Source organism: Neltuma alba, unplaced genomic scaffold, assembly GCF_004799145.2.
Source record: "Neltuma alba isolate B1F8T4 unplaced genomic scaffold, ASM479914v2 tig00012694_pilon, whole genome shotgun sequence".
Taxonomy (NCBI): Eukaryota; Viridiplantae; Streptophyta; class Magnoliopsida; order Fabales; family Fabaceae; genus Neltuma; species Neltuma alba.
This window is the reverse complement of record NW_021637121.1, coordinates 485381-504886: the sequence shown is the minus strand read 5'-3', so window position 1 is coordinate 504886 and position 19506 is coordinate 485381. Positions and strand designations below refer to the sequence as shown.

At 33.0% G+C, this 19506-nt stretch overlaps 2 protein-coding genes across 2 annotated transcripts; both read left to right on the top strand.

Annotated features, from left to right (window-relative positions):
* The first annotated feature begins 629 nt into the window (after nucleotides 1–629).
* On the top strand, nucleotides 630–6495 carry LOC114729893 (branched-chain amino acid aminotransferase 2, chloroplastic). Its single transcript, XM_028916917.1, has 10 exons — nucleotides 630–878; nucleotides 989–1077; nucleotides 1591–1765; nucleotides 2613–2789; nucleotides 2881–3012; nucleotides 3567–3665; nucleotides 4163–4279; nucleotides 4681–4776; nucleotides 5519–5631; nucleotides 6146–6495. The coding sequence occupies exons 1-10, from the start codon at nucleotides 753–755 to the stop codon at nucleotides 6261–6263; spliced, it is 1242 nt and encodes a 413-aa protein (XP_028772750.1). The 5' UTR covers nucleotides 630–752; the 3' UTR covers nucleotides 6264–6495.
* A 3241-nt stretch (nucleotides 6496–9736) lies between these two features.
* On the top strand, nucleotides 9737–11252 carry LOC114729959 (transcription factor RAX3-like). Its single transcript, XM_028916979.1, has 3 exons — nucleotides 9737–10059; nucleotides 10207–10336; nucleotides 10448–11252. Exons 1-3 carry the CDS (start codon nucleotides 9924–9926, stop codon nucleotides 11151–11153), a joined length of 972 nt encoding a protein of 323 aa, XP_028772812.1. The 5' UTR covers nucleotides 9737–9923; the 3' UTR covers nucleotides 11154–11252.
* Nucleotides 11253–19506: the final 8254 nt, after the last annotated feature.

Below are 19506 nucleotides of genomic sequence, written 5' to 3'. Positions count from 1 at the left end.
AAAAATTTTTTACATCAAATTATTCTAAATTTTTATTTAAGGCCAGATATCTTTATTTTATGCAATAGAGGTAATATCTTAAAAGATTTTTGAAGATACTGTTTTTTTTAATATTTAAACTCTTTTAAGAGATATTGTTAAAAATAGAAATAGAAATGTGCAGAGTCCAATTGAAACGAGTTATAAGATCAATAAATAATATAAAATAAACTTCGAATTCTATACATTATATTAAATTCAAAAAATAAATCAAATTATTTATATGTTATAAATAATAAAGCATATTTTGATATTATATGTAATGAATTAAAATTAAAAATTATTTTAAAAGAATAAAAATATTGTTCAAAATTACCAAAAAAATGTTCTAAATTTTAAAAAGGCCACACTATTTACTCTTGTAAATTTTATGCTTTTTATATTTTGGATTCACATCCATGGATGATATATTGATTTATATACTATTTTGTATTATTATTTCTTTAATTTTTTTTTCCACAAAAGCACAATCCACTGGGTAATACTAACTACTAAGAAAAACCTTAAAAAACGTTGATTATTTAAAAGCGAAAAGAATCTAACAACCGAAGATGGACCTTCAAACTGAGTTATGACTCGAGAGGGAGATTCACCAAACCCAGTAGGCCAATACAATAGTGAGTCTGTGACCGTACCGCCCTGCGCTGTCTCTGCTTTGAGTGCTTTCTCATTGCTTCCTCATTTGACTTCATTTCAGAGACACGCAGACAGATATGGAGACCAGCGCCGTCCTTCCGGCCACTCTACCTACTTCTCCGATCTGCCCCTCTCGCCACTCTTCTGCGTTCCTTCCTCTACCCTTCGCCAACCTCAACTCTTCCTCGCTTCTCTCTCTCACGGTACTCACTTTTCTTCGTTTATCGTTCCTTAGTCCTCAAAATCTCACTTACAGGTTAATGCTCATTTTCTTCGATGCAATTTATCGTTGACTTTGAACCCATGTTTGCAGCTTCGAAAGCAGTTCCCTTTCGCTTCTCAGAATGCCATGCGAGCTGCTTCTCCTCTCAGGCCTTATGCTTCTCTGTCCGATGCTCACAGGTCTCTGCATTATAGTATTATTCTTTACTCTCGTCCTAGTAATGCTTTTATTTGGTTTTATTTACTTATTGTTTCCATAGAACCGGTCTTCTTTATGAGTTGGTATATTTGAGACGCTGGCCCTGTCACTGCTTATGCCTATCAAAACACCATCTTTCGTCTGAGATATGCTTTCTTCAAGGGCTACCTTCTCTTACATTTTCCGTTCTCCAATGATCAGTTGCGACTATATTAACTGGCTATAAAAACTATAAAAACTGAGAACAAATTGACCTATTTGCTAAGAATGATAATTAACTGGCTAGCCTGTTTCACTCTGCTTTCATCTCTAAGTAAGTTGGGGCTAGTAGATGGGAGAATTATGTGGACCATGCAAATACAATTTAAGCCGTTCATTGGAAATAGTTTTGTTTCTAACTGCTCGATATTCCTTCGGAAGATTTATCACATGATACAATCTTTTGTTATAAATCACTTGATTTGTGTCTTACGGTGCGTTTGTGAATGCTGCAGCGGAACAATTGATATCGCCGACATAGACTGGGATAGCATTGGATTTGGCCTCCAACCTACCGATTATATGTACATAATGAAATGTAATAAAGATGGAAACTTTTCCAAAGGTGAATTACAGCGCTTTGGGAACATCGAAATGAGCCCCTCAGCTGGAGTTTTAAATTATGGACAGGTTAGCTTCTTCTTCTTCTTTTTTAATCCGTGCAGAAAATTATGTTCAGGCTAAGCGTTTTGGGATAGTATATATGCTTGGGAGAATTACAATCAGGTTTCAAGGAAAGAAAATAATTACTGGTAAGTGTCAATGATGAGTGTGAGCAGTTGTCATTCATTATCCTAGAGGATGTCATTGCAGGCTGCTTCATTGTCACTGAGACTTTTTAGTAATTATGTTTCTTACTTGGGACTTCATAGCAATTCTCCCCATATCCTTTAAGATGTCAAAGTTCAATTAAGAGCTAATACTAAAATTGTTGACGAGAAATTTGAGTTTTCAAATTCATTCATGGTGTTTATTGTTACTTTTATCTTCTTCAATGTGTGCTCATGTGCACCTGAGAATAAGTGGACACTTTCGTTTCATCTTGATGAGAACCTGATCGATGAACCTTAGTAATTGGCCGAGGAGTTATGTTATCTGGTGGGTTTTTTTTTTCCTTCTTATCTGGATTTAATATGCATATATGTCCTAGGCCTTTTCAAGAACCTGGCTGGGCCTTCCAACAGATGTGGTTCGAATGATGAATTTTTGTTTTTCTATTTGGAAAAAAAATGAGGCTTTGATTTTCAACTGCAATTGTTTTTCTAAAGAATTTGTCTCCCTATGTTGGACACGATTGAGGAAAACTTGAAAACAGTTGTTGCAGGAACAGTGATGAACTTAATCTGTTATGTAGTTGTAATAATCTGTGACTGTAATTGAAGTCTAATTAGTATCCTTTCTATTTGAACCTGATTTCTTCATGTTATGTTTATTTGTTCAATAATCTATTTCTCTTCTTCACTGTCGCCTATTATAGGGATTATTTGAAGGTCTAAAAGCTTACCGTAAACAAGATGGGAATATACTCCTCTTTCGTCCAGAGGAAAATGCTCTGCGGATGAAGATTGGTGCTGAGCGGATGTGCATGCCATCGCCTACTGTGGAGCAGTTTGTGGAAGCTGTAAAGGCTGTGGTCATAGCAAACAAACGTTGGGTACCATTTAATCTTGTCACTGTCGTAAAACAATTTATGGTCTGTGGCTTTGTACTGGATATCAGATTCATCAGTGCAAATTATTTTTCAGGTTCCTCCTCCAGGTAAAGGTTCCTTGTATATTAGACCGTTGCTAATGGGAACAGGAGTTGTACTTGGTCTCGCACCTGCTCCAGAATATACCTTTCTAATATATGTTTCACCCGTTGGAAACTACTTCAAGGTTAGGTATTCTATATTTTTCACAACAATTGAAGTGTTTACTTCTCTACTATTAAGGCATATCTTCCTTTTGTTTGAATCTTTTCTCATCATATTCTTTGTGCATATATAAATAATGAAATTAAAAGGTTATCTTGTGTTTTGGATTAGAATCTTAAAATGAGGTACTCCTTTGGTCCTAAGTGTAAAACCCATTTTGTAGTGTGTACTATTAAATGGGTTCTACATTTAAGACCAAAGGGAGTAACTTTTTGGAGGATGCACTCCAAAATGGCTTAGTGTTGAGGGGTTGTGAGTAGTGTAAAGAATTGGATGCATTGGTAGGAAAAATAACAATATTTATATGATTCATGTTATTTGCTGATGTCAGTGTGGCTGAAGAGGTTGAATCTATGTTTTAGGGAAAAATTGAAGCAGTGTTATAGGCCTGCTCACTGTTTACCTGTACACATGTTTTATTTTCTAATTATTCTATGGCTATTTGTCTTTAAGTTGTAATGATTACTTATCTTACATGCCTCTTAAAATTTAAAATATATATATATATCATGACAGGAAGGTTTGGCGCCTATCAATTTGATTGTTGAGAATGAATTTCATCGAGCTACTCCTGGTGGCACTGGAGGTGTGAAGACCATAGGAAACTATGCTGCAGTAAGCCATCTTTGCAAGCCTTTTTCTGTTTCTTTTGCTTTGCTTAAATTCAGTGTGAGATGTCCTTTTCCGCTTGCTTTAAAATTCCAGTGCTCCTGTCACCCCAAAAAAAAAAAAATACAGTTTTCCAAAATTTCTCATCTTTGTAATTTTAATCAGAGTAAAACTATTAAATTAAAAAACAAACAAATGACTTGCCTTCTTGTGCTTTTGAAGTTAAGATTGGGTTTTTCTCGTACTACGTTCTGTTTCTTTTCTGCATGCAACCTCGGGGACCGCACTTTGATTTTACTTTTGTAACATCCAGTTCGGATGGTTGACTTGAGTAATCTTTGGTTCTTGGTAACTTTTGAGATCTCATTTCTTGCTACTGGCATGCTTTAATCGAGGTTCTTCTCAAGTTCGTTCTTTCTTTCTTCCTTGTTTTTCAAATTTTTTCCTCAACTTATTCCATATGTGTGCATGCGCCCATTTGTGAACTTCAATTATTTTTCCAGGTGCTGAGGGCTCAATCTGCAGCAAAACAGAAAGGCTACTCTGATGTTTTATACCTTGACTGTGTGCATAAAAAATATTTGGAGGAGGTTTCCTCCTGCAACATTTTTGTTGTCAAGGTACTGGACTCAATCATATATGATTTGCCATTTTGCCCATCACCTTTCTCAATAGCGAATTGCAATATGACATGTAAATTGGGTAGATAATTTTAATCACAATACCTAAACTATTTATATTAGACTTTGTCCTAGCTTCTGCCTAACTTGTAATTACTGCTGAGTTTATCCTTGGGCTCTTTTATGCTGATAAGTAAAAATGTAATTAGCGTACAATTATTATGTGCATGTTCTAAAATTTTTCATTCTTGTGGTATGTTACTATGGTTTTTGTACTCTGTTCTAGCCTTACTTCATTTGAGCAACACTAACGTATGTGACTATCACTTTGCCCTGTGTCCTCCTTCATGTTTTACTTGAGCTTACCACATTATGCTGGCCTTATTTTCATGTTATTGTAGGGTAATGTTATTTCAACTCCTGCTATTGGAGGGACTATCTTACCAGGCATCACTCGTAAAAGTATAATTGATGTTGCTCGTAGCCAAGGTTTCCAGGTATTGGATTCAGTGAATGGATTCTTGATGAATGTTTTTCTGCTTAAAATCTAGCATTTGGGCTATTTTATTTCTTACATAGCTTGCCTTTGCTATTAAAATTTGCAAAAACTCAATGATGTGTATACTAAGACAAGTGGTAAATCTAGACCTGCATGTTGAATTATATTTATTATGAGAGGAATTTTGGATCTTTCCTAATTTCAAGTTTTCTTGGGTAAAATTGAATGATTAATAATGTGCATGCTACTGAAGTTCCACTCGAGTCTCTGATACTCAAAATTACATTTTACGACTTGGGATCTAATTCCCTGAGAAGTCATCTATGTGACCTCTCCCTTTCTCTGCTTAGTCACTTTTTCGAGAATCTTGATTTGATTGCAATGATTTCTATTGGTGTTTTTAAGTCCGCAAATATGATGTAGAAGACGAATTATTTTGGGATGTAAAGTCTTTCCTAACAATTATGGGGGAACCCTTCGGGCATCTGCAGCTTGGGTATTGATCACTCCTGTTTCTTCCTTGCCTCATGCGCCTTTTCATTTCTTTGTCACGAGCATACCAAGAAGTCATCTAAATCCACTCAAGACAACAATCTTGCTACTACTTCCCTTGGAAAAGACTTTGTTAGACTTCCAATCTTGCTATTAGTACGAGGCTGAAGCATCCTAGTTTTTCTATTATCACGAGCCAAAAGTACACATAAGTATTTTCATTTCCTTATGATCCCGGATATATGCAGGTTGAGGAGCGACTAGTATCGGTTGATGAACTATTTGATGCTGATGAAGTCTTCTGCACTGGGACAGCCGTTGTTGTGTCACCTGTAGGAAGTGTTACATATCTTGGCAAGAAGTAAGTTTCAACCACCCAGAACAATTTGCAATGGTGCATTTAAGTCATGAACAAACAGTTTCACGTGCAGCAAAATGCGTGAAAATTAGTACTGGGAAGCAAAATGGAACAGATTTATATGCAGCTATTCAGTTACTTGCTTTTAGGTTCTATGATCAAACTATGACTAGGAAATGTTTTGTTACTGAATTGGTAAAAATTGCCCACGTGTTTTTATTGAAGAACATCAATAGCAAATACCCAATAAACTGCATCTATTTGTTGAATACATAGTACATAGTGGGTATTCAATTCCTCTTTTGTTCTCATGTCATAATGTTTTCATTGAAGAACTTTATGACAAATATCTGATAAACTGCATCTAAGCAAACAAAATTTACCACCATATGCTTCTATATATTGAAGAAAGTACACTTTGGACAATTTGGTTGGAGTTTCTAAGTGGACATTGCTGACAGGCATGGTGGGTTGATGTGAGAATGACAAAATAATGTTGGTTGTTTAATGTTTGCAGGGTACCATATGGAGAGGGTGGTGTTGGAGTTGTGTCACAGCAACTATATAGTGTTCTTACAAAATTGCAGATGGGTCTCATAGAGGATGAGAACAAATGGACCGTTGAGCTGAGATAGGCATTATACAGATTGCATCCTTTGCCAAAATCACAGTCCGAGCTTTCACAATTCCACTATGATTTGGAATATATTCGTTTAGTTTTTTTTTTTTTTTGTGCATAATCTTTAAGAGTTTTGAACTTTTATTCTCAAATCAAGAATATTATTTGTGAATTTGCTTAATTTTACAAGTGTCTTAATTATGCTGAATTTGAAAATGCCTAAATAATAATGTATTTCTTCTTACAAAGGATCACAGCAGTCAATTAACTAAGAAGTTTCTGTCCATTTACAAGATACATATGCCAGAATTTCTTAGAGATGCATACAACATCTCAAACCAAATCTTAAAGAAAAGGATGATAGAAATATTGAATACACGAATTCCATATACTTATATTAAATTTTCCTAACTCAAAAAAAATCCAAAATATTTGAGGTTCCAATCATATCCCATCCCTCCTTCCCCATCATCGGGTCGCTCTTTGTATACCTTCTTCCATATCATATTCGATCAATTGTACCCAAAAAAACAAAAAAACCCAGAACAAGTTGTAGCCAAAAAGTATCAGAAAACTTCTATTCATTTATTTTAAGAAAAAGCAAGGCTTCTGGAATTGTTGGTTAAGCCATCGTCCCAAAAACAGATGTTTTATTTTGGTACCTTTTTTAATTATTATTTTTCTTATGAGCTTCAGCATAGGGGACATAAGCTCCGAGTGGAACAACTTAAGAATTATGAATTTTGAGCGTTTTCTCAAATATAACAGTTCAGGAAGTAATCGACTAAATATGTTAAGTAACTCAGTAGTCTTTCTCAGATTAAGAGGATCATAATTATTGTGTTAGATAGATCAACTCAAAGTCGTCCGCCTATCTTACAAATACAAATGAGTCCGTCTAGCAATTTGGTATAAATTTTATATTAATATATTGCCATACTAATTGACCAGTTTAGATCTTAGAACTGGAAATTTGTCACACCTTCACACTTGGTCTCATTGTTGAGAAAGTCACCTCTTGTGCGTAATTTAATGCAATTGTTGACTAGTAAAACCAATTTACTGTGTACGTTTTACAGTACATCTTTGACCTCAACCAACGTTCTAGAAATTAAATCGAAGAAAGATGGAAAAGCCAAGCACACCACTGGGTTTTAAATTATCAAGATTACCAAATTAAGAAGCATCCTCCACAATACGATAACGATGTTAAAATGACTTGACTAATATTGTACTTTTTGGCCCGTTTCTTAAAAATAAAGGTTAACAGTGTTAATAGTAATTAATCAAGCATAAAATTGAGAAGCAGATAGTGAAGGAAGTGGACATGAGCTGGATTTCATATGAACTTAGTCAGAAAAATAGACTCTTTCAAAGGTATTAGGTCCACGATTACCCAAGCAAAATGTAAAGAGAGGTGAGCGATATGTGGGAGATGGTGGCCTACCATGAAGACCATTTCCTTTATCTTGTTGAAAAGTTGAGTAACTTTTCTTCACTTCCAATCTTCAAAGCACGAGATCCATTAACAATTAACAAACACAGTTAAAAATAAAATAAATTAAATAAACTTCCTTTTGCTTTCTTTGACTTTTGCTCTCCACACTCCATTCATCTTTCTCAGTAGTTTCTTGCGTGCAGCTGGGGTTAATGTGGCAACATCTCCACAGATTTTCCTCTACTATGTTTCCATAATTAATATAATGAGTTTTATTTTACCTCCATTAGTATGTGTTTACAAAATATTAATCACAGGTGCACTAATTAGGGGAAAAGAAAAATAGCACATTATCGGCTAATTTGTAAGGTCTCTTTTCTTTGGATAACGTAAATTATTTATTTCTAAAATTATATGAGCAGCTAGCTAGCAAGCCAGTGCTTAGATTATTTTTAATTTGCATGTGATGCATGCTCTAACCTTATCCCTCAATATCAATACCAAACTATTTATAAAAGTTGTAAGAATTCATACTGTTTGCAAGCTTTAAATAGTATGGCTTATCTCATGTTATTTATAAATAGAAATAAAGCTCACTCCAGTTTTATGAAAATGTGAAATTTACATGACTGTAAAGATCGATGATTTGTGACGTAATGCATGTGATAAAAGTAAGGTTAGCTGCGTAATATATTTATACTTTGGCCCTTTGGTGAAAAAGGCAGGTAATAAGAAGGTAACTAGTGGATTTTTATTAGTCATATTTGTTGAGCCGTTAGTACATGATTGATATCTCTTTAACTGCATATCTGAGGATTCAGGATTAGTAATGGTATTTAATTAAATTAATTATGTCTTCTGAAAAAGAAATTAGTTATATCAATGCTTCATATTTACCAGGCTATCTGCATACATTGCTGCTTACTTTCAGACCTCTTTTTCCATTTTCAAAATTCATAAAGACATATGTTTCAAAGTGGGGGGAATCTTCAAACAAGGATCATTAAGCGGCCATTTGGCCGCTTACCTACCTTAACGAAAACCGTGCTGTAATATAATATAGTAATATTATATAATGTACTAATTCATTTATCACCGTTATCTTTCTTTGTATTCTCACAGCTCTTTTTTTTCCCCCCTTCCCGTTGCATCTCTCTATTCCTTCCTCTTTCTCATCTTCCACTCTTTAATCTGATTACCATTATTGTTTAATAAATCAAGGTGATACAAAATTTATCTCGTTTTCAATGTTATTTTCCGTGGAGTGTAAATACGACCAGTTCAGAATGGTGGGTTTTTTTTTTTCTAAAATAAATACCAACTGGTTTTTGCAACATGCATTATTAAAAGGGATTATATGATTGTAAAAACTCTTCAGCAATTGCCAAACTCTTGTATCCTAGTAAATAAGAATTCACTGGTTTAATCTCATTTATAAGATCAGCTTATCAGTAGTGCTTCCCCTTCTAAATCGAAAAGAAAAAAGCTTTTCCGAAACTCGAACAGAAGATTTTACTGAAGAAAAGGGGAATTACACAATTTGAATTAGCTTTGCTGGGTAAAATGGTGGCTTTTTAATATTGTTGTTCTGGAAGGACAAGTATGACGTCTCCATATTCTTTTCATGCGCAGTGGAGGAGTCATACTTGGTCTAGGTATTATGTAATGAAGGAACCATTCAAACCCATATCGGATCACTTTAACCATTTCTACTTGGCCCCACTAATTGCATCCACATTCATGTTTTATCAACTTTATATCATCATCCGTCCATCCATCAATCCCTTCCACACCAATAATTCGTACCACCGCCATTAAATATATATAAATGGTATATTTAATAATATGAGAGAGGATAGGTGGGAAAAGAAGATAACCATGTAATAGATTCTACTCTAAGAAGGACACAATAAGAAAAACATCCGTCTTCTGCACTGGCTTCCCCAATCTATTGGTTATTTAATTCATGAATAAAGCTTCGTCTTCATTTATTTATTTTTCTAATATTCACCTTTTTGAAAACCCAGCTGCCTCTCGCCATCTCCAGGCTGCTTTCACTCTCACCTTCTCTTTATATATATAGAACCACCAATATTTTCATTACCTTCATCACCATCACACCGGCGGCCACCATCATCCTCCTTGACGAGAGAGGTTGGCTTTATTTAAAAGTGATCCATACTCTCAAATCAGTCCAATCGGTAAACACAGAGAGAGTACAAATAGAAGGAAGGATCGATGGGGAGGGCTCCTTGCTGCGACAAAGCCAACGTGAAGAAAGGGCCATGGTCGCCCGAGGAAGACGCCAAACTCAAAGCTTACATCGAGCAGCACGGCACCGGCGGCAACTGGATAGCGCTTCCTCAAAAGATAGGTATATGAATTAATTGACGAGTCATCTTTCATTCTGATGAATATACCTACATTAAACCGCTACTAGTTGTGCCCTTGTTGATTCAGAAATCAAAATTCTGTATACACTAAACTGGCTTGTTATTGTGTATCATTTGGGTGTGGTTAGGACTTAAGAGATGTGGGAAAAGCTGTCGTCTCAGATGGTTGAATTATCTTCGCCCCAACCTCAAGCATGGGAGTTTCTCAGAAGAAGAAGACAACATAATTTGCAGCCTCTATGTTAGTATTGGAAGCAGGTAATTAATGAGTTAATCGTACTGTTCACAATGTTAAACAAGCATAAAAGATCATGATATTTTTCTTCTTTTGGAGAATAGTTGTAACATCTATATAATAAATGTGCACAGGTGGTCTATAATAGCGGCGCAATTACCAGGGAGAACCGACAATGATATAAAGAACTACTGGAACACCAGGCTGAAGAAGAAGCTACTGGGGAAGCAGCGTAGGCAACAAGAAGCCCAAGCTCGCCGAGCTAACACGCTTAAGCAAGAACTTAAGAGACAGACTAATAATTTGGTGCTGATGAACCAAGCTCCTTCTTTGTCTGTGCATCAGCCCTCTGCAAGTGCTTCGATCCAAGAGTCCTACGATCTCAACAATAATCTAAGAAACCTTTTAACTAAACTAGGTGGAAACTTCTCCCCTGATGATCATATCCCTCAATACCCATATGAATGTGACCCTTTCTTCTTCCCCCAAGACCAGCTATATCCAGTTCCAAACTCAGTGATAAACGATTGCAGTACTTCGAACGTCTTTGAAGGATTTCAAATTGAAAACTTGCCGAGTAATGATTTGAGCCAGATGGGCTGTGTGAACACTACTACGCAGCAAATGGATGGATTTCAGAGTTGCAGTGGAGTAATGGAGTCGTCTACGGCCACCACTTCAACGGAAAGTACCAGTTGGGCAGACATGAGCTCTCTGCTTAATTACTCTCCGAACATGGTTTCCGAATACCAAGAAATAATGTTGCCTCAAGATGTTGCTTTCGAGGATTCTGCCTACTTTGGACACAATAATAACTTCTCTGTACATGGGATGGTCTGAATTTTGTAGTGCTCCTCGCACAAAACCTTAACGATCGATTTCACTTTCACCCTTGTACGTGATTCCATTATCTTAGTTGTTAGCTTTGCTTTTTCGTTATATCAAAGAATTCTTAATAAATTAAGACCTTTTAATTCCAAACATGGTAGTGGTACAGCTCGTACCGGGCCTAGCCAGATACAATCCACAAGTGGCACTCGAAGTTCAGTTTGAATGATGAGTTCATGATGATAAGCTTATATATTCATCAATCATTCTTTTGGGAGTTCGCATATTCAGAATATACATATATATATATATATATATGCACCTCGCTGAAACTCATGGCTGAATAATAATTGATGAAGCATTCACTGAGTTTTTTTCTGAAATACGAGAGCAAAAGGCTGTGGAAATATAGGAAATTGGTATGACGTTTTGGCTGCGACTTGCTGGGCTTTAGCAGCAAGAGCATCTTAATCTGACTGTTTCTTCTTATAGTTTTCTTGGCGTCTGCTATTTGATAGGTGTACATCCTCATGTGACTCCAACTGGGACTATGAATCCATATGAAGCCTTTAACTAGCCTTTTATATATGTTTTTCATCTTTTTATATAGTTAGCCACCTGATAATTCACGATACATATCCATGCTTGGAACTTGAAATCAAGCAAGTGCATGTCCCCTTTTTTTACAGGGAAAAAAACATTCTTCAAGGAATTGGGAAAGGGTATATTGCTAAAACATCGTTTTTCAAGTGCATGCATATCTTTCATGTGTTTAGACATACGTTTGGCTCATGTTGGTACTGAAATCATTTTCGACGAGGAAAGTTAAAGACAGATCAGCCAAAACTAGCATGATTGTTTAGTTTTGTTATCAGCACATATAGATACATAGAAGAATGCTTGCGTACTGTAAAAATTTGTCGTTGAGATCATTTTATCAAATAGTTTTCTTTCAACTTCAGATGTTTTTCAGCAACCAAGTTGGTATTCGTAGAACAATGCGTCTTATAACCCTAAATAAAATAGGTATATATATGTGTTTTTGGGGGAAATGGTAACTTTTTTTTAAAAATGATTTTGCTCATTATTTTAATTGTTAAACCTATGACACTATATGAAAAGACATTTAAGAAATAAAATTAAAATCACATGTAGCCTAAAATATATGTAACGGTTACACCAAAACTTGAGAAAAATTGTGTGTTCATATAACTTAATTATAAATAGTGTGATTCTTATAAATGTTATATTTATATATATTGACATTGATTAATACTTGCAATTATACATATGTATGTATGTTGAGTTAAAGAGAAATAACTGGTTTAGTATGAACTGTCTGTTGTATTTGAATTACGTGTCCCTTAATACTCGAACGATTTAGATATTACAATTAAGGGTTAGTCTAATTAGTGATGATTCAACTCATACATCACAAAGGCTCAAGAATCTCTCTGCAGCAATTCTTTAAGTTTTGAAGCACACTTTAAATCTTGGTGGTCTCTAATTTGGAGACCCAACTCATTTATACATTTTATTGTAAAAATAAAAGATAGACATATAAAAAATTATTGGATTTTTTTTATCCAACAGTACACGTAGAAATCAGAAAAATTTAAAGTCGTTTACAGAGCATATATGTTGGGATACTGCAATCTTGTTCATGAATGAGGTACGTAAACTTGTTTGTAAATGGAGAAAGGATATGTAGGGCACATTAAACTAATAACCTTAACCTTATAAATTTATCATTATAGACCTTGTTATATAATCAAGTCCTTCCAAAATATTTGTCAAATATCTTTAATTTGTAATAACATATATATAACGAGTAAAAGCAAGAGAGAGGGGAGGAGAGAGAGAGAGAATAGGGCATAGGCTCAGGACAAGCTGATTTGTCATGGACAAATTATAATTAGGTATGGAGCCTTTGGTTCGTATATGTGTGTGGGAAAATTGCATTAAAGTCCTACTTAAGAAAATTAAATATAATTTTTTTTTAAAATCATCAAATTAATTTAAAGTCCTAAGACACCTCACTGCAAAAAATTCCATTTGTTCAGTTAATAAGTTGTCTTTATCTTTCTTTTTTTTTTTTAAGTATGCATTCATAACTAAAAAGAACTTTTTAACAACATAAGGTACAACAATTACGGCAAGTATTAATTAACCACACATTTTTTTAGTGCATTACAAAGATTTAATTACTGCCGTGATAGTTATGTTGTTAATCATTGTACTTTAAGTTATTAACAACTATCTTTTCAGTTGTGAATGCGTTCTTAAAAAAAAAAATATTAAGGCAACTTAGTAATTGAACAAGTACAATCTCTTACAATAAGATTCCTTGGGACTTCAGATTAATTTGATCATTTCAAGAAACTTTTTTGCATTTGATTCTCTTAGATGGAATCGTAGAACTCTTCCGGTCCTTAATATAAAACCTATTTAACTAATTTGATTAAATTAAAGAAGTTAGGTAAGTTAGTTAATTACAAGAAATATGATATGTTTTTCCTAAAATACCATTATCATCTTTCTTAATATCCTTTCTCCATCTTCTATTCGATTATGGTTGAGAGAGTATCTATAAAGGTAATTTAGAAAAAATTGATAAATATGAAAAATAGGTCTTACATTTAAGACCAAAATCAACTCAATAATTAGGTCCTATATTAAAGACAGGAGAAGTATAATTTTTCCTGTATATATATGGCATATTCCCTTAACCAACGGGCATGGTCCATTCATATGCATATAAATTTAATGGTAAATTTTGTATATATGTTTCTTTGTTCTGTCAACTGGAAATTAGCTTCATATATATAATAGAACCAGCTTATATATGCAAGTCTTAATCCAATAATTCTGACAAAAAGAACTCTTATTACAATAATTCCAAACACTATTCTATGTATCTGATGAATCTTGGACATAACTCACTAAAATTTTTGTTATAAAAAATATTAAAAGCCGCCCATCATGTATGTGTCATAAAGGTGTAATATATCTGCATGATTTAATCATACATACATGCAATGGAAGTAAGGAAATTTTTACTTTTGAATTATTCTATATATATAAATGTGTGATCAGTTGACTAATAATTGGTTGGAATTGGTGTAAAGGAGAAAATGTAAAAAAGTTTCAGATTTTATAATTAAGGCGACGAGCTTTCCTGCAAGTTATATATATAAATGATTAAATAAATAAAGGCATATAAGGTCAAAGCTGGCTAACTCATCAAAACAGCTTGATCAAAAAGGAGTTGTCAGAGTATTCAACTTTAATAAAATGACCAATTTAATATGTAAAAAACTTGACTTCAACACTCGTATTGTATTGGCGGCCAAATATCATTTTCACATTTGTGTATATACCTTGACTTATATTGTTTTCAATTTTCTTAATTACTGGGTTGATGTTGATAGTTAAATAATTGTCAACGTTGATAACACAAACTTCTCATCCTGCTGGCAGCACACAGTCCAAATTTCAAACCATTTTTTGTTCTTAGTTTTATACATATTATATAAAATAAAGTATACTTTTAGTTTTTTAACTTTATACAATATTTTATTTTGGTTCCTTAATTTTAAAAAGTAAACTTTTAATCTTCTAATTTTAAAATTGTTAGCAAAAACTGATGATATTGAGTTCTTGAATGCTGATAAAACATTACTAAATACTAACATATTAAATTTAATATTCAAAACAATTATGATTGTTACAAAAAATTATCATTTAAAACTAATAATTTTAGAGGTTAAAGGACTAAAAGTATATTTTTTAAAATTAAGGGATTAAACTAAACCCTTGCATAAAGTTACAGGACTAGGGGGTGTTTGGGGAGCTGTAAAAGTGATTCTCAAAAGCACTTTTTCGCAAATCAAGATAAACTCCTCTACATATTTACTTCGTCTACTATAAAATCATTTTTAAAACTATAGTTTTGTTTTCATCCAAACACCCCTTAAATAGCCTATTATATATGTGTGTGTGTGCCCGCGCGGGCTCAATTCTTCATCTTCTAGTCGGCATTTCAATTTTGATTTTGATATATAATATCACAGAAAGCACTTTTAAATGAGCATAATTTTTTTAACTTGGAACCAAGAACAAAAAAAAAAGGGGGTTAATTGTTAAGGTGAGTGATTAAGACTTGTTTGAATTGACTTCCACTCATGAGCATGTTTCATGTAAATCTTATATTTTGTAAATCACGATTGAAAAACTATTTATAAGTATTTTTAAATGTTAAGTGTTATTAGCTGTAAGAAAAAGAAAAATATGTTATTGGAATTGTTTACTACATGTTGGCCGCATATGTCTATATCTTAATACAAATTGACCCCTTTTTTATATATAATTTCTCGATAAGAAGAAACTAGCAAGCCAATAATACAAATTTATTTCCCCAACCCCTCTTGTGTGTGTGTGTGTTTTTTTTTTTTTTTCATTTTCCATATCTTTTCTACTTGTGTTGCTCTTACATTAATTTTACCTGAATTATTGAATCGCAAGCCTATGCTTAAATTGAATTCTGTATTTGATTGACCTTAAATTGAATTCTCTAAGTCGATCGTGTAATTATACATAAGAAGACCGAAGAGACCAAAAGGATAAGATTCACTTAGTGTGAGTGTCCTTTCTTTCTTTCTTTCTTTTTTTGGGGTTTCTTTTTCGGTTTGTGTCCGTATGAAATCTAACTAGACATGCTCGAAATTTTACTATAATTATTATTGATTATTTTTCTTGTCATGAAAAGAAAAGATAAAATTTGAAGGAAGGGATGGGGGGAGTAACTTTATTTGACCAAAAAACAATGAAAACGAAAACGTAGCTTCAAAGAAAATAAACTCAAGGGCATGGAGAGGCAGTACAGGAAGTTTCCAGAGGGCTATTGGATTTGTCTGCAGAATTTATACTAAAAAAATGAAAGGGACAAAGGTGGTAGGGTGAGCCATGACATATTCAACAATATAAGAAAAACAAAATGAAAAGGACAAGCTGTGTGAAATCATAAATGTGAATTGAATCAAAATGCCTTCCATGCCATATGCCACTCACTCCTTAATATAATATTTGTAGTCTCTTTGCAGATGGTAAAAATCTCCGGCTTCAATTGTGATTATAAATTAATCACATACAAATTAAAATAAAAAAGTTAAATTAGAACGCTAACAAATAACATCTTTAACTTTTAAAACTTAGAAATATATCTTCAGGAAATTTCACAGATAATTCCAAACTATCCATTTTATATCTCTTAATTTTTATTTTGTATGCATATAACCTCCCAAATTTTGAGTTAAATGCAAATTAACTCCCTAAGCTTTAAGTCATTTGCAAATAAATAATAAATAAAATTAATAGTATGAGTGGTATTTGTATAAATATAAAAGTTCCAGAAGATTTAATTTATTATAAAGTTTCAAAGATTAGGGAGGTGGTTTATATATGAGCCAAAGTTAAGTGGGAGTTGGTGTAATTTAATTTATGAAAATAAATTTCATCCCCATTTTCATACCCTCTTTTATGTAATTTTCAAATTATATGACTTCAGATGATACATTGGCTTTCTCAATTAAAACGTAAAAACTTTGAGCAAAACACAAATTAAAACAAATTATATTATTAAATTAAAGTGGGAGAAAATCCCTTGACGACAGCAAGGATTTGATTTAAGGAACAACTTGGAATCTTGTACTACCAACAAAGAGATCGAGGTTTGAGGTGTCAAACAAATTATATTATTAAATGAAATTTCCATATGGGAAGGGCACTTTAATTCTGTGAATGCCATAAATATGAAGACAACAATAAATAAATAAATAAACAAACAAATAACAGAGGAGTGATTGATTGAAATAGTTGTTATGGGTTGAGGACAAATGCCTCCCGACGACCTTCTTCCAAAGCATTTCGTCTTTTTATGTCATTCTCTCTCTTTCACTTTGCATCAAATTGACGCTCACTCACTACCACGTCAATAATAGTATTATTTATTACTCCCTCCGTTTCTTATTATAACAGACATTTGATACTTATGACATGTTTCCATATATAAGAGACACTTAAAAGTTGTCTCTATTTTTTTGTATTGATTTTCTATTTTACCTCTATTTATTTTGTCTCCAACTCATACTCTCTCTCTCCTACTTCTCTTTCTTTTAATAATTTAATTGTTCTCTCTCATACTTTCTTTCCTTATTAATGGGGGCATTGTTAGAAAAAACATTATACTTTTTACACATTAATTGTTCTCAACTAATTTTAACTGTTTTTTTTATCAACGTAATTTAGTTATTTGTCTCTTATAATAAGAAACGGAGGGAGTATTGTATATCATTCACTTGTTTAATATTCTAATCATTAAAGTTATATGCCCCCTTAATTAATTGTTATATATCATTAATTTAATTATTACATATATCCGGTTATTTTTGTATTGGTCTGATGACGAGTTTGAAAATTTCTTCTTGTCCGTTTCGGTCTGGGCAGTCTCTCGTAGAATAATATTTAGCTTTTCCAGAATCGCTCACTCTCATAAAATAATTCCACTCTCTCTGACTGCGGCCGTTTAAAACTGATGGGGAAGATTAGGATAGAAGCATTGAAAAAGAAGAATATGGATCGCGTTCATGATATCAGCTGACAACGAAATTTGAGCCCATATATAAGGGCTAAGCCCACTCTAGCGTTCTGGGCTGTTTGACAGATGAGTTTTTATTTCTGGGCTTGGGCCCAATGACCAATTTCGTTTTGTTGGTCTTCTTGTCTTTTGTATATGATTAATAATTTAATACATAATAGATTTTTTATATTAAAATTCTTCTTTTTTTTTTGTGTTTTCTATTTTTAAAAATTTTTTTATATTATCATCCGGATAATCCGGTTATTTAATTCTTTTAGGCCTTATTTTAATTTATATTGAACAGTCAGTCTCATGCATGTTGGATTATGTGGGTGTAAAGCTTTTCAAGAAACAATTTTCTCGGCTTCGTTTAAGGCATTCGAATTTAACGCACATGAATATCCAGATCTTATTGTTTTTGTTTTTATTTTACTTTTTTTTACATTTTAAGGTGAAATTTTAATTTTTTATGACTTGATAGTTATGAGATTGATAGTATTATTCTGCACCATTTAAGATAAATAATTATATAACTTTGATTACAATATTGGAACATTCTTCGCCTGAAAAAATATTGGACCATTTGTTATTAAAAATATATATATATATATAAAAAAAAAAGACTGAGAACCCAAATTTCATCGGGACAGCTAGGATGTCATTACTACAGGCTCAAAACACAAAACCAAAGGCCCAAAAAAAAGCCCAGTTATGCTCTTTGCTCTTCACGAAATTAAAAGGTGGTCCAAAACACTGTTTTTGGTACAGGCCCAGAAAGGCCCAAAAGTCCAAAACAGATATTAGTATCGGAGCACATCATTCTGCGCGACGCGACCTAAAGTTTTGCTCTTTTTTATTTTTTGACCTCGGGGGAAAATGTTATTTACGCATTGTAACATTAGTTAAATTGAGTGATTAGAGAGTTACTACACAGGGGAAAATATAATACTTATCACTATGACAAATTATTTTTATTATTTCACTAATTAATGTTATCTTGAAATTATGAATAATAGATAACCAATTAATTAACTTAAATTTTTCTTAACTAAGACACATTGGTCCAAGTTACACACGCACCCAGACACACACAGACACACACATTAAAAACAGCTACCTTTTGTATAGTACTCTTGAGAAGTTTTTCCAATTGTGCTCCTTATTGCGGACGCATTGTGCTCATGAGGCAATTTGGAATTGCCTGTAGTAAAATGAGTATGGCTATATTAGTACTAGGGAGCAAGCTTAAACATTAGATGAAGGGTATTTCAAGAAAGAAATTTAGTTTATAGCACAATTAAGAAGTTATTTTTCCTATATAACCAGAGCAATTGTACCTACTCCTGACATATTAAATTAGCTTTATGCATTAATTTTTTATCAAAACATAATTATCCTTAAATATCTTATATATGAGATTGAAGGAAGCACTTTATTTTAATAATTTTTTCAATAGATACAGAACCTACAATAAAGATAATTTTTTAATTGTCACTCTATACAAAAATAAATCTATCATTGAAAAATTTTAAATGAAGACTCTCAAAATCGTTGCATCGTCTAGATCGGCGATGAATACAGAAAACATATTCAATTATCAAATCGGTGATCATTTGTTTTTATTTTTCTTTTCAAAAATTGGGTCTAATTTCTTAGATACTGATTTAGCCCATTTCAAGCAAGAATTAAAGAACGTGTTAAATTTGAATATCAGAGGAAAATTTGACT

What these genes read in the sequence shown, in the direction of transcription:
- LOC114729893 (XM_028916917.1), top strand. Translation starts at nt 753, where the DNA reads ATGGAGACCAGCGCCGTCCTTCCGGCCACTCTACCTACTTCTCCGATC. An exon ending in TCTCTGTCCGATGCTCACAG is followed by an intron (nt 1,078 to 1,590) that starts GTCTCTGCATTA and finishes TGAATGCTGCAG; the next exon opens with CGGAACAATTGATATCGCCG. An exon ending in GTTACATATCTTGGCAAGAA is followed by an intron (nt 5,632 to 6,145) that starts GTAAGTTTCAAC and finishes TAATGTTTGCAG; the next exon opens with GGTACCATATGGAGAGGGTG.
- LOC114729959 (XM_028916979.1), top strand. Translation starts at nt 9,924, where the DNA reads ATGGGGAGGGCTCCTTGCTGCGACAAAGCCAACGTGAAGAAAGGGCCA. An exon ending in AGCGCTTCCTCAAAAGATAG is followed by an intron (nt 10,060 to 10,206) that starts GTATATGAATTA and finishes GGGTGTGGTTAG; the next exon opens with GACTTAAGAGATGTGGGAAA. An exon ending in TATGTTAGTATTGGAAGCAG is followed by an intron (nt 10,337 to 10,447) that starts GTAATTAATGAG and finishes AAATGTGCACAG; the next exon opens with GTGGTCTATAATAGCGGCGC.